The sequence below is a fragment of the Pectinophora gossypiella genome, chromosome 16, assembly GCF_024362695.1.
Source record: "Pectinophora gossypiella chromosome 16, ilPecGoss1.1, whole genome shotgun sequence".
In the NCBI taxonomy this organism is placed as follows: Eukaryota; Metazoa; Arthropoda; class Insecta; order Lepidoptera; family Gelechiidae; genus Pectinophora; species Pectinophora gossypiella.
In genome coordinates, this window is record NC_065419.1 from 5,779,725 (window position 1) to 5,795,399 (window position 15,675).

The 15,675-nt window shown below is 39.4% G+C and overlaps 1 protein-coding gene across 1 annotated transcript; it reads right to left on the reverse strand.

Moving 5' to 3' along the window:
- Nucleotides 1-7,430: 7,430 nt before the first annotated feature.
- LOC126373574 (segmentation protein Runt-like) lies at nucleotides 7,431-15,028 on the reverse strand. The gene is made up of 3 exons (XM_050019745.1): nucleotides 14,242-15,028; nucleotides 10,393-10,521; nucleotides 7,431-8,536 (listed from the first exon to the last, which is right to left on the reverse strand). The coding sequence occupies exons 1-3, from the start codon at nucleotides 14,687-14,689 to the stop codon at nucleotides 7,887-7,889; spliced, it is 1,227 nt and encodes a 408-aa protein (XP_049875702.1). The 5' UTR covers nucleotides 14,690-15,028; the 3' UTR covers nucleotides 7,431-7,886.
- Nucleotides 15,029-15,675: the final 647 nt, after the last annotated feature.

A 15,675-nucleotide genomic window follows, 5' to 3' on the forward strand; every position in this document is an offset into this window, starting at 1 on the left:
GTCTTTACTACGAACAGAGAGGTCTGTTTACAACACAATATCTAACATTCGAGTACATACGTCATAAGTTCATAACCCTGCAGAAGAAAGTAAATACCATAAGTCGACGTCGCCCTCTTCTTACGATAACCCTTTAACCCTTAAGTTGAGTCCATCGTAAATCATAACAAACATCTTAACCCCCAGCCGGTGGCCCGATGCCGACCAAGTAACGTTAATTGGCAACCGTCCGTGGAAATTGGTCGCTGTAGTCGCTTCCGCGAGTTAATGACTTGCCCAGTGGATGGACGAAACCCATTTAGCCGCGTGCAATTTGTGTATATGCAGGGGTTACCGCTTGGATTTGGTGATTGATGCCGCGCAGTTATGGACTACGGTTATGTTAGTAAGGTGGAGTTGTCTGAGTTATCTTACACCGTTGTTAATACCGCTAACAATAGTTATATTTCAATAGGTAACTAAAAATACGCAATCGAGAGTGAACAACGTTGTTCAAGTAACCATTTGTTTTCCAGCTGGGGGTTATGCAGGCCTTATAAGATCTATTGTGATCACCACCTTACGCTACAGTTCATCTCTAAGCCCTATCCTATCGATATAAGTAACCATTACGTCTAATCTTATATATTTTTTAGTTGTTTAATTTAGCTTGAGATATCATGAAGGTACTTCGAATCATCCAGCAATATTCTTGTTCTTGTCTATCTCGTTTTATACGTAAAGCAAAGACACACTAACAGCAAAGTCTATTACTATTCATACGTTCATCTTAGGACCAATCATTGCCCTTGGTCCATCGATGCGTTCATAACATTAGGTATGGCTGTTCTCTCGACAATGCATGCATATGATGATAGTTCTATCAACAAAATACCTAATTATAGCGCATAATGTTTCATGGAACATATTAGTATCTATACCTCCTATATTTCGAAACTTATCTGTAACAGGACAAAAACCTAACTACAAAATACCCGGTAGCTTTCTTCCTGGCAGGAATAATTTTATGACGTATTTGTTTGTGTTATTCTGAAAACAAAGTTCTCGGGTCATTTTACAATTTTTATTGCATCGTCTTTCATGTTGCCGCTTCGGGACACTTTTGTGGGGTGCTTTCTTTGGATAGCTCTTACCTACTTTATATTAGGCACAATATTACTTTACCGGTGACCATAAAGTGCAGATGGTTTACTTTACACTTTTTGGTTACAGGTTTTGTTAACCTCTATAAAAGTAATTGGGGGTCATGAACATAATTTTATAAAAAGCGGCCGTGTGATTTTCGATGCATTTTTACGTCCACCTGTGTACGTTTTGTCCGGCCAAGTAGTTAAAGCCATATGTGGAATATTTACAATAAGTCATGTCAAAAAATGTTTACATTTACTCTATATCTTATTTTAATTTGAATAAGCCAAGATTAGGACAATTGGATACTTACAGAAAATAATTCACACTGTAATTTTCATCTTTCACTCCATAACACAAAGTGAAAATAAGTATTAATTTAGGCAATAGACCTTATTCCGAGACCAACACTTTAATGTATAACCGCGTTAATTTATTTAATAAAATGTGTTAATGTCATAATTTTAATAAGCAAGTTTTAAATAAGAATTTCATACGAGCCAATTTTAACAACAATCTTCAAGAAACGTCTGCAATATTATCGTCAATCAACATCATCTCGATGAATTTATCAAGACAAATTGAAAGCGTTTTCTCGTGCTTTATTTATTCGCCTCATTAGCAGATCGAAGTGTTCCTTACATTTTGGATTTTTCCCGATTTCGACGGGAACAGGAATAAATATTAATAATAAGGGAGGGTTTGCTCTGAATTACGCGGAGATGCTGAGTGTTGACGACTCCTAATTTGGAGTAATTTACATAGATTATGCCGGTTCGCTGAGTGCCAATCTTTTTAAGTGGCTTCTTCCACTCATCTTGTGTTCCTGCCGCGGCCCAATAAGGAATTTATTATTTTCAAGGGCCCGTTTTATTTTTCTTATGTTTTTCAGTCGGAATGAGTTTGTTTTGGTGTTGGATTCGGGAAAAAATCAACGTAAGTCATGTTTTTCATAGAGACGAATTCTCATTTAGGCAAATGGAGCATGCATGCTTGCATTACCGTTTAAATAAATAGATAGGCTTATGCTGTTATGATTTTTTATTTATAGAAAATCATCACCATTCATTTAAGAGCCACGCTCTTGTCGGTGTAGCATTCTCCATGCTACTTTTTAGGGACAAAATAGGGCAGTGGTTTTCCTCATGCCTTCCGCCACCTAGTATAGAAAATCACGGCAGACTATCTTGGCAAATAATGATTATAAATTGAAGTGAAACAAAGGGAGGATATTAAGAGTGTTTAGGTGTAGAAATCTTCTACACGTTGATCTGTTTAGTCTCAAATAAAATCTAGTAATGTCTTAACTGTAAAGACACAATACATCACATGGAAGTTGTATCATAAAAAGTCACTTATCTAGAAGAAATGACCATCAGTAGTGTCCCCTCGTTTTGACTCCCGCCGGTCGACGCCGGGGCAGTCGAACGCAAATATCGCCTAATCCCGCTGCCCGCCCCCATAAGCCCGCATTATCTCGTGTTACTTCTCGATATTACCCCGTTTTACGTGCCCAACCCCGCCGCGTAAATCAAATTTATAGTCTTTGTATACCAACATTAAAATTTTATCAGCACATTTCCCTCTATGCTTTGTCCAGTAGCTGTCACCCCTGGTTAGCGGTCGAGTGGGATGACGTCACATATTATATTATTATTATACATACATATATTGGAAGTTGGTCTATAGGTTATTCTAGGTCTATTTATTTATTTATATCAGGCAGCAAGGCATACCTTCACCTAAGAATACCTAATAGATTAGATGATAGCATTTAAAACTATCAAGTAATGATTCATTTCAACACCATTGCGTATACAAATATTTATAAATATATGAAACTGATATGCTTTTAAACGCATCCAGTAATTTTGGTTGCTACATTATATATAATATTAACTGAAAAAAAAAATCAGCTTATTAGTATAGGAATGGAAGCTAGTGGACCCCAGCATTAATTCCACAGGCGACTAAACTTAGCAGTATGATAAAGTATTGTGAAATAAACGTACTTTAAAATATCCAAAAAGGAAAGATACCGTAAGTGAGGTATTTTTACCTAAGTTAATAAATCGTTTAATATATTTTATAAAATTTTCTTCGCCTGGATGTTAAGTAAGAAAATAATATGTGAAAAATCCTAAAACTAAAAAAATAATAAATAAAATGTTCCAAAAGAACGAGCTAATTTTGGAAAAATATATTATTTTAATGTAACTTACTCCGGAAAATTGCTCGGTCAATTTTTTTTAGTTTTATTGCTATTTTTTACTTAGGTACAATATAAAAATCCAAAAAAATATACAATTTCCATTTTGTTTATTGATATAATAACACAATATTATTTCCTTTCTAAGATATAAATTTAAAAAAAAAACCATCGCCTTACAAAGTATTTCACAAACTCTTATGGGTTGTCATAACCACTAACAGAACGATTTCATCTTACGACTTTGTATCAAAAGTGGCTGCAAGACGTCTACAGAATTATATTGGTTCTGTCCTCAGGCTTGAGTTTATAATAAGTATATATAAGGTGTTAGTGACGCCGTAACGAATACTCAGGAGGATGATTCAGACCATGATTCTGAATTAATATCAAATGGAATTTTCCGTCGCAAAATTCATAATTTTTATTTAGTTTTTTTTTAAATAAATAAAAATTATGAATTTTTGCGATGAAAAATTCGACTTGATATTAACTTTTAATTATCTCGTCTTTTTCAATTATTTTACGTTCCTTATTATTGCGACGTAAAATTCAACTTGATATTAACTAAAATCATGGTCTGAATCATCCCTCAAAGTTTTCTTTACGATTTCACTAACACCCTGTATAAATGTTCGTAACGTATATGTATGAAAAAAAAATTGCTTTTAAAAACTGTTTTAACTTTTAAATTAATTCATTAGCGCGATGAAAGCAAACAAAATATTGGATCCCGTTATGTTATAACGAAATCCAACATTTGCCTATCGATACCCATTGGGATTATATTTTAAAAACGAATGGGTTTTTAAATTCAATGAACATCTAATGGCTTTCAAAATGTCCCTTCGAATAGGTAACCCGTAAATTGGAACACGGGTCCATTTAGATTTTAGATTTTTTTCCCGATGTGTGGAAAGAGCCTGGGGGTAGGGATGGTTGGTTCCTCTCGCTGTTCCTCTGAAACAATGAAAACAATAAAAGCATTCGGGGCGATCTTATCGACATGCGATGTCGCAGTTGTGCCCGCGGCGCGCCGCTCGCCGGACTCTAAGCCATGCACGTCACAATACGAGAGAATGGAACACCAGTCCTACTGTAAATATAAAATTATAACACAGTTTGTTCACTGGTTTAAGACTGCCAAACTAGGATATATTTTTAATCAGTCCTTGATTTAAGTAAATAACTAAAATATTGATCACTCGAATCTCTATACTCAGAGAGTCATAGTTCATCAAGCGATGCTGTACCTCTTATTACAACCGCCATTGAGAACTTACATTTAATCTTAAGCGTATTATTTTATTATTATTATTTTTACAATATAAATATAGCAAAGTGCAAAACATAATTTTCAGAACATAACTAAATGTCTCAATACCTAAGGGACTTCATTGATAATATTCTGTGTTAAGTTGTCTGTCCAGGTTTATTTAGGTAATTATGTAATAGTTATATATTATGTCCATTATACATATATTATTATTATGAATTTTCCTGTTGTGCTTTTCTGTGTTATGTTGTCTTTTTCTCTGTATTTGGTGTCCATTGTGCTCTATAAAGTATTTTATCTATCTATCTTTCTATGTCATGTCAGAAGTCTTTGGCGACTCAATAGTAACCCTGACACCAGGTTGATGAGGTTAGTCACAACCCACAAGAAAGAAGAAAGTCTCCCGACTTTCTTGTTCGAATATTGATTTTATTGTTCGAAATCAATGATGTCCGAAAAAGTACTAATTGTAACCTGTAAAGGAATTATATATTAGATACCTATTCTCTCATCAGCTGGAGTAGAAACTTATCTACTTATTCACTTCATCTTTCAACATAAACATAAAAGCAGCTAAAAATATATAAACTTTCATAACTGAGTACAAATGAGTTCTATCCGACTAATAAACTTTTAGAAAACCTGCCGGTCAACCTAAGGGCAATCATCAAGTCACATTCCAACGATTAATTACGCAGGCACTATACATGAGCTAAATTAAAAATGCGAGTTTAAAATACAAAGGCGTGAATCTAATCCAGAGGTGTATCATGTTCGTAGGTAGCTCAATGAATGGCCAGTCCTCATTATACCGAGCTTTGATTCGCATCTACACGCGCACAGCTTATGATTCACTTTTTGGCGGACTACCCTCAAATGGGACGTCCATGGGGGTCGTGCCTCGTGACCCCCCCTCATAACTTCTTAACACAGCACAGTATTTCTAAAAGCGTACCGAAGTGTCGCGTTTTACTATGAAGTTCCCAGATACATTGTAGAGTTTCAGCTCCTATAAAGAATGACTTACCTACATATAGACCAGCGTTAGTTGTCTATATAAGTGTACTGTAATGTACATAATAATTATGTTAATAATGTATATCTGTTCAATCGTTGCTGATTATAAAGCACAATTTCGTATGTGCTGAGTTTCGGTATAGCTCCGTTTCGCCGGAGGTCCGTGTTGCTATAAGATGCTTTGAACAGTTTCTGTGCGGTAATATTTTTCAAGCCGCAACATTACGTTTTTGAAACCCCAGTAAAATAAATAAATGAACTACTCTTAGTCCGCACCTGGCTCGCACATAATATCATGTGCTATGTATGGCCACCCTATTTGGCCGTATTAAAAACCTGTGGCCAGACGCCGCGTCAGTGGCTGTATTTTGAATTTGAAATTTCGTTCCAACGAATGTTTCAATGCATGAGTGATTACACTAGTTGGCGTGTGTTCCGATATAAAACTCGCTCCACGTGTTTTTCCCTGAATAATTCAATAGATTTATGAATAATTTATGCAATAGAATAGCTGTGTAGGTTTTCAGATTGTTTGTTTGTGTTGTACAAGTGATATTGGTGGGTTTCGACAAGTTATAGGTACTTCTAGTTTGATAACTAATTATTTTTTATTAGACCAGATGATATAATTATTATAATTTTATGTAACTTTCAATCTATTACTTTTTAACTGATTTTTTCAGCCTCCCATATCTGAAACTACTTCATCAAACTACACAATTTTCTTTGACAAAGACAGCAGAAACCCTTCTTTCGCACTACAAAAATTCCTTAATTTCTTCGACACCAACAGTGCCCCAGCCAGTATCAAAGCTTGATGGTGAGGGCATGACTCGTCACCAACGTTGTTTGAGGAGTGGGCGACCGCGGGAGGGGGGCAATCAGCTAACCGGATCAGCGCGGCGGCAAACACAATTGATAGCACGACGCACTGTCCTGCACTCTACATTCTACCCGCTAGGATAGGTTTCACTGGGTTTTCAAACCTTTTGAAATTAGTATCCGTATTGTTTGTAAGGGATACCTAATACTTACATTATGGCTGTATGGTCATAGCAACGACGCGAACGTACACTTCCGACTAGGGTAGATGGCTCGTAGGTATCAACTGCCATTGATTTTTCTAATGTTTTGAGATTAGTATTAGAATTTCTGTTACGGGTAAGTAATAGATATAAACTGCACTCAAAACTCTACCCATTAGGGTAGGCAGGATACTCGTAACATGCTATTGGGTATTGAAATGTTTTGATTTTTTTCTTTCTGATAAAATGATTTCGAAATAAGTAGTCGTTACATGAGCCATGTCAGGGGCCTCTGGCAGCCCATTAGTAACGCTAACACCAGGGTTGATGAGGTTGGTACTCCACCTCACAACCCACATGATAGTAGAAGAAGAAGGTTTCGAAATGATTTCTTTTATAAATATTTCATGGAGAATTATAGAGATTTAAGTATGATGCAAACACTGTAAACAGTCTGTACCGACCGACGCAAACGTACTCGTGCAATCTAACTGCTGGTATCAAAATGTCATTGAATCTCTTGAGATTGATTGGTTTAATAGGGTCTGAATAGAGATTATCGGTAATTATTTGCTTAGATTGTTTTATCGTCGAGTCTCATAATCGTTTATTTTTTCGTTAACAACATCTTGAAGATCTTTTTACCTATCAATGTTTCTATAGTAGAGAAGTATGGATGGTAACAAAATACTATGTAATTTTTCAATTTTATATTTTATGTTGATAACTCTATAATTAAATACATATTTACATTAAAATTTACATACTCAGCACATTTACCATTATTGTACACAATATTCTCGAATAAATATAACTTTTACAATATTTACAATATTAAGCAGAAATCTTTATATAAAGGGTTTACAATAATCAGTCGGTTTGGAAATATCTTGTACAGGTTGATTAACTATATTATAATATTAAAAACGATTCCTAATATTTATGAGAAATACCTGTGCAAACAGAAATAAACCTTATTACATTCATAAGCTTGAACACATCTGCAATTAAAATAACAATTCATACTAATATCTCACATATACAATATTGCCATCCTAAATCTATATCACCTAATTCAAAAACCGTTACATTACTCTAACAATAAATATCTTTTATAAATCAATGCAATTCTGTAATACCTATACTATTTACAAGCTCATTGGTTTATCACATTTCAACTCCGCCCACTGGGACGAAGGCTACATTATTTAATATTTTAATAGAATTGGAATCAATACGGTCGCCATACTGATTTGTGTGTTGATATCGTTCCATTCGCTATTTTGGTGGAGGTTGGACTAGTGGAGAGCAGGCGGTTGGTCCTCTGTGATGGAGCCTTGAGTTCGTTCCGGTGTCGCGGCCGGTCGGCCACGGTCGAGTCCGCGGCCTGCACCCGCTTCATCTCTTGCAGCTCCACGTTCGCTGGTCTCGTCGGGTGGAATGCAGACTTCACTACTTCAATAGGCTCTTCATCTGACTCATCCGAAATCGTAGCATCGTGAGTAGAATTAATTTCAGACTTAGAATCAGCTTTCGATCGGTCCGGACTAGCATTCATCATACTTCTCGGGCTACCACTCTGTCTGCTGCTTGTTGGCGATAGTCGTGCACTAGATGTGTCCATTGATGATACGTTGCTCTGTAGATGCCTTAATGCATCATAAGGGTTGACGCCATTCTTCAGTGATAGTTCTGGCGGAAGAGATTTCAACGCAAGTTCAGCAGGATGTGGAGAAAACGGCAGAAGTCCGTTGGGTGGTAGGAAAGCTCCGGGTGGTGGAATAATACCACCGGGTGGCAGGTTGGTCATCGCCGGAGGGAATGGAAATAAATCTGCACCAGGTAATCCTACCGGCCCTGCAGTTAAAGGCGCTGCTCCACCTGTTGGCAAAGAGAGAATCTTCATTAATATTTAATTGGTAACATTACGCTCTTTGGTAGAGCTACTGGTCGTTAGATTTCCAGCATGACGTAATATGAAAGACGAGCCCCGGGGGACATCCCAGGGCACTCTGTCGATTCCCCGAACAACGAGGGTGCATAATCGTACTAAGGATAATGTACAATCTGTAGGCGTTTAAAGGCGGCTTCACCGAAAGGGATGTTTTTTTAGTGCGATATCGGGAGGGTGAGGGTGCAATATTTATCTGAACGTAGTTCTTTACGATGCAGACACGACATTCGGGTAATTCGGCAGGATACGTCTCCGTTCCTAGGTGGTATCGCGCATTATGAATGCGGAGCACGCGGGGCAGCACACGTGTCACAAAGCAGGCTGCATCTAGATACGGCCGCGCTATCTCCGCTGGACAAAGCTCGCTCGAAACGTGAAATTTTCATTAGTAGCGTGCTCAAAAGTTCTTGTACCTTGCGCGAGCTTTGATTCTCGATAGCGTGTAAGAGAAGCTAGCGCATAAAAAGGAAACGATGGAGGCGCAGATTGGGCCACAAAGAGCTCGGAGGTGGTGCAACGTTCGTTTCTCTTTGCACTTTTTCTGTTTGCAGCAGTGGCAGTGGTGCGCAGACCACTTTAAAAGGTAGCGAGGGTGGGGGGCGGTAACTAGGGGGTAATTTGGTGAGGTGGGGGCCAATATCGGCGTCGCGCCTGATTGAGGTGATTCCCGACCGTTGAATTTGATTCTGTTCTGCTTCCAATGTTATTTTTAATTAGCATTGATTGGATTCACTAATTTTGGCTTGTGTTTTGCTATATTTGGAATTTAATATTATGCAATTTTATTTATATACAGCATAAACGTTAATATTTTAAGTAACTTTTAAATATAATGGTTAACTAATATAATGGTTAAAATATAACTTTTAAATATAAGGGGGTTTCAGGTAAAGTTATGTAGTTAACCCATTTTAACAACAAATCACAAAATTATCGGTTTTATAAAATATGTCAATACTGTTCCTCGTTTTAACTAAGGAAGGCAGTAGTAAATTAGTATTAATACCGTTATTAATATTCTTTAAATTGTATCGTTTGTCATTTGTGCTGAACTAGCAATGGCGGCTGGTTAAATAAAAGTTAGCAGAGGTGTTTGAGTAGATCGCTCCTCGCGCTTCGACGTCGGAAACAAAAAGTGGCCGGTGGCGCGGTCGCCTACATTGGAATAAAATTGACTCCACACTCTCTCGAACGGGAAGGTGGTGCTTTTTTGTCCGTTTTCCGGCACCCCCCCACTTCGGGCGGACTCGGGACTTCAGCGGGTGGTTTTGCTTCGGTTCAAGCGGTGTTGTTTTGCGCTCAAGAGTAGCTTCTTTTATTTGAGCCGCTTTGCCGTTGTTCGGCCTTGAGGGGCGCTCTGCTCGCAACATGTTTTCGAGTGTTGTTTGCCAGCTACATCGGGAATTTTTAAATTAACAAATGCTGAATTATACGTCGATTGGAGTTTGGAGCGGACTTTTAACGTAAGGTTTTTCGTAGTCTTTTAGATTCTCTTTGTAACGCAAATACCTAAATAGCTAAAGAGGTCGGATTTGATAAAGCAAATGTATACGCTGGTGCCTTGAATTTCACTTGTAACGTTTTGCCTTTACCTACTATACGTATATAGGCTTATTGAATACACCATCTACCTATCAAAAGATATTTTGCAGGTAGCTATTACAGACACAAGATTATGCAAACAAACACATCCGATCCCCAAGTGTCTCACACAAAATCACACATTATCTTTACCACAAATACAATGCAATCTGCAAGTACTAAATTAACAAGAGTATATTACCTTTAACAAGTGCGGCGGTTTGTGGCGGCCTGAAGTAGTCAGCCCACGCGTAGTTGAGGTAGGCCGCATCCAGCCAACCGGGGTTCAGCAGGAACGGACTGAAGGCCCCAGGGTGTCCGTAACCATAGTCTAGAACAACAGATAGAAATTTCTTATGATTCTACTGTATTGAACAAAGGTGAGCATAGTTATAAAATCATATTGATGAATTTATGTTACAGGGAGTAAAACTTGCGGGGTGATGAATAAAGCAAAAAATATTTATAATTTGACAACGATATCAAAATTAGTAGACAGTGCAGAATTTGTTTCAAAATTTCCGCAATATTGTTTAGCCGATTTCTACCCGCCACGCGCCAGTCTGCCTATTTGTAGAATTTGTCCTTAAGTCAGCCATGTTACAAGTTTATGGGTTTAGTGATAAGATGGTAGAAATCGTTTGTGTAAGGAGCGTTCGTGAGGCGAGGTCACATCATGTCCGCAAGTCACAAAGGCGTGGCAGTAAAGGCGGCGACACACGGCATCTGTTTACCACGCTGGCCGACTATAACAAGCAGCTTGTATACAGAAACACCCGGTTTACTACTGCAATAGTCGGCTCCTCTGTGCCATGCCATTTTACGACCCTCCACCGTCACGTTGCCTTTCGCCTTTAACTAGCGAAACGCATTTTTATTTGTTTAATCGATAGCTACTGAAGACTGCCAACGTCTATTTTCGACTTTACAACGTTTTTAATCCGATCTCTGATCTGATCAGGTGTATCGACTTTTTTATTACCAGATTAAACTGTTTACGAGCACTTTGTCTACTTTGTTTGACTTCTAAACATGTGCTTCTTAGCGACACTTTTATCTTTTTCGAAGCCTGATTTTACGTAATTCTAAACAATGTACTTGTATTCGAACGTCTTTTGTTTGTAGACGAAGTGCTTTGACGTTTTTATTGCAATCTAAAATGTTTACGAAGCCATGTTTATTTCTGTAAACACAACCCGTTGAAGAGATTAGCGAGTGTTTCGTGAGAGCGTTACCCAAATCGCGGGTATTTTAAATTAAGAGCGTGATGGATGACCCGTCGCCGTCACGCGGCAATCCGGCAAGAACGCTCGACATCATGGAACAATAATAAGTTAAATGTGGAACTCGGAAATGGCCCGCTCCATTTGTTAATGCCAGTATTCAATTAAATTCAGTTCCCCGACCCTCTACATATGCGGGGCTTTAAATATCACGCGGCAAACGAGACGGTTTCGCGCTTAGAGTGGCAATAACGTTTAAAATACCTGATTTAGTTTAAAAGGGTTATTTTTGTTTGACAAAGGCATGACAAAATGCGGAGTGGTTAAGTATTCTTGACGACTCAAATCAAAAGCCATCGCGGCCAAATTGGTGCCGCTAGGACAATAAATGCACAAAAGATACGAGACATAAGTGTCAAAATAGGCATTAAATAACTGGGATGAGATGCGAGCGTGTTGTCACTCGTAAATTAATGTGGAAGAGACGGCTGCGTGTTAAATAAATGGAATCAGAGTTATGGCTCATAACCCGGGCGGCGGCGGCGACCGTATCCCATAACAAACACCGCATTTATATGCCTATTTGTGCGTCTGTCTGATTGTTCTTTGTTGTTATCTTTATTACTTTTATTGGTCCAAATTATAAACTATAACAGACGTTTATTTGTGTATCATCACTTGCCCATCTACATTTTTATCGTCGATTGTTGCTTAATAAAGACTTCAAGATTTTCATCAAAAGCGGGTGCAACTTCAGTTAAATATCAAAACGTCTTGATTGTACCAGGGACTTATTAAATCCTGGGTTAAAGTCAGTTGGGTGGTTATGAGGGTCGCTGGGCTGGATGTGGTATTTCAGCAGCCAGCAGGGTCATAAAATCCATATTTTAGAGGCGACGCGCGGGCGGGGCTTGGAAGATCAAACGCGGGTTTACGGCGCGGCCCGAGATTGTTTACATCTGCTACGCGGGCCGCCGCATCATGAAACTTGGTAACCGCTGGAGTTACAAGGGCTGCATATTAAATGCTGTAATTGTTCGGCTGTTTCACGGACTGTCGAATTGTCCCCTAAAAATGCTATAAACTTTCCGAAAAGTTGAAGCAAAGTTTTTGAACAAACTTTTGGGAGTTGCATTTTGCTGATCAAGGATGAGATTTCTACTTTCTATTTCTTACTTTCTCGTCTCCAAGGCAATTATATACGTAAAAAGTGAAACAAACTGTTGCTTCGTTTATCCATCAATGCGAGAAGTAGCCAAGTATTTATCCTCTAATTATCCGATCCGTGTTCAACTCTCTACATTAATTAGTGCTGTAACCATCAAGGCGCGCCATTGATCGCTTTATTAACCGTCTCCTTTGAAGTTTATCGCTGAGGATGTTAGTTTTTCCGCATACTGCCTTTTTATTATTGGCCGAAGTTTGGGCGACGTTTGTTTACACAGACGCTCTGGAACGCAGTGTAATGTTTTAAATAGATTTGTGGTGTCAAAACATCATGATTCGTGTCATTTGTCGATTCCGTTTGATGTGTTTAGTTACGGGAATGTGCCTTAAAACTTTTTTATGTTTCTATTGAATTATTGATGTAAGAAGACGTAAACTGTTGCGTCCAACTACAAATGTTTTGAAGCAAAATAGATTTATGTTTCTATCATTGCATTTACAGAAAACAGATATGTCGTAATAAAGAAGAATGTTTCGACGTAATTCGATAAATTTATTGTTTTTTTATTAATTGAGCGTTTATTTTGTAGACTATGGTAAGAATTAGGGTTGAAGCGATAAATATATCGAAGAGTAATCCCAATGTATGACTTTTAAATCTTACTTTTAAAGTCTAGACTCATTTTGTTTGTCTAAACTCATAAGTCGCGTGTCAAAATACTCTTAATGCGCTCTCCTGTCTCGAGAAGACAATCCAAGTTATTTTGAGTAGTCTTTACGATAATTCTCCGAGTTGTTGGAGATTAAACAAGGTAATTAATGTCTCCATGATGGATCCTCGCTCCGTTGTTCGACTGCTAATGCTTACAGGTTTATTTTGGACGCGATGCTGAATCTTGTCATAATTTTATGCCTCAATATTATTTTTTCTTGTTTGCTATATTGTTTCAGCTGCTGATTCTGATATCTGCTGTTTTTTTGTTCAACTTTTAAGAAATTAGTAAATATCTAATATTCGGATCATCATTGAATGTTGTGTTTGTGTATATTTTTGAGGATTCACTAACTCTTTCCTATTATCATTAGAGTGCTTGTGTTGTTGTGCTATTGCAACAATGTATCTACCTAGTGAATTATTATTTCCAGAAATGATATGCAAGAATTAAACTGATTATTAAAATTTGTGATATTTGAAAATACCAATTTTAGAGTTCCAACGTGTTCGTATACAAGCATTTCATAATATTCAGCATCCGTCTATTCTTATCGTGGCCGACTTAAACAGATTCGCTAGGATTATCGGATATGTTGCTGTCATGTAGAAATTTATTGGATTTTAAACGAGATTAAAAATATAACGATTCAAGTAGTCAGTGCGGTTGGATACCGCGGCGCCGCAAAATCGGTGTGACTGGCGCGACGCCAGCGCGCGCGCACCCAACTTTCAAACAATTATTTTATTGTTCTATGATGATATCCGCAGATTCGTGCAGATGGTTGCTTTATGATGTGATTAAAATTAGAATACGGTTGTCAGTGGCGAATATTATACTGATGTTCAGCTCAACGTTCTTTATATTATTTAAGACGATTTTCTGATATGCAGTCCAGGACCTTGAATAATGTTTGAAAAATAAGTAAGTTAGAAGTAGCATACTTACTTTGCTTAGTTCTAGGTTCTCTAGGTCCGTCCACGGTAACTTTAATGGCTTTGGTGTAGGTCGCAACTTGGCTGGGGAACGTGCTGATGGTGATGGTGAGTGAGAAGGACTTGCCGCGTCCACTGCGACCCACGAACCGCAGGTCGTTGAACTTCGCAACCTGGTTCTTCATTACCGCCGTGCAGTTCCTCAGCTCAGCCATCACGTTCTCGTCATTTCCAGCCTTTATCGTCACCAAAGTTCCATCTTGAACGTCATCTAATGCCACCACTTTGAAGGCCACCGGCAGTGACTTGTTGGACCTCCAGTGGCCCGGCAGCGCGGAGCACAGCACGGCCGGCGAGCCGGTGGATACCAACTCCCCGTGACTCTGCCGGTAGTACTCGTGGATGTGGGAGTAGACGTCCGCCATGCTGGGCGCGGGGGGGCTTGCGTGCGGCAGGTGCATCGACTCCAGTCTACCCTCTAAACACCACTCGACACGCCACTGAAGTCCTCAATCACGCCACTATAGTCTGTACACACTCCGAAAAAAGTTTGTAACACGCGATCCAATTCCAAACTCGCGGCGCGATAAAGTACGCGGAGCGCTCAGAAAGTTGTGCGAAGTGTGAGCGCGAGACGCCGTGTGAGCCGCGAGTGCGAGCGACTCACCACTTGTTGGGCGCGGGAAGACGCCGGGCGGGGGACTCGGAAAAATAAACGGGCGGTGGGTCGCCGAGACCGCAAGCCGAAGACGCACGACGCGCACCGAAGTCGCGGGGACGCGTACTCACGAGGACTCGGTTTCGACTGATGACTGCGATACGACGCGACTTTTTCCGATGGTCAATATTTTGCGTTCGCGCGGTCGCCGCCCCCACCCGGGTGGCGGCCCCTTCGTCTCGTAAAAAGCGGGAAGGAGACGAAGGGTGCGGGCAGCGTGCAGCCGCAGCGGGAACGAGCGGGACGGTCGTGGTCGGTTCCTGCGTTTTTATAAAAATGCTCGTCGGAGCGGGACGTCACTGTTTGTGCTCGGTTGGTGCGAGAGGGATGGGTGGATTTTTTTGAATCTCCGTGGTGACGTATCGCGAGGCGACGGTAATTAGGCCGCGGGGCGGCGGGAAACCGCGGCTGGTGCGAAAACCTATCATCGAGCTCATGAAAAATTATGAATTTCATGTTCAGAGTCGGTGGCGCGGACCGGGCGGGGTGGCACTTCATTATCCTTCTGGCACGCGAGGAATGTCGACAACGACACCGACCAGTTTGCTGACACTTTTTCATTGGCATTTATGAGAGGATTCCAATGTATCCGTGATGCTGTTTTGATTTTACCTTTTATTTTAATCTACATATTTCAGATGGCAGTTCGCCGAAAACTGTGAGGAGTGAAAAGATGAAAGGGAGGTCATTGCCCAGCAGTGGAACGATATAGGCTAGAATTAAATAAAA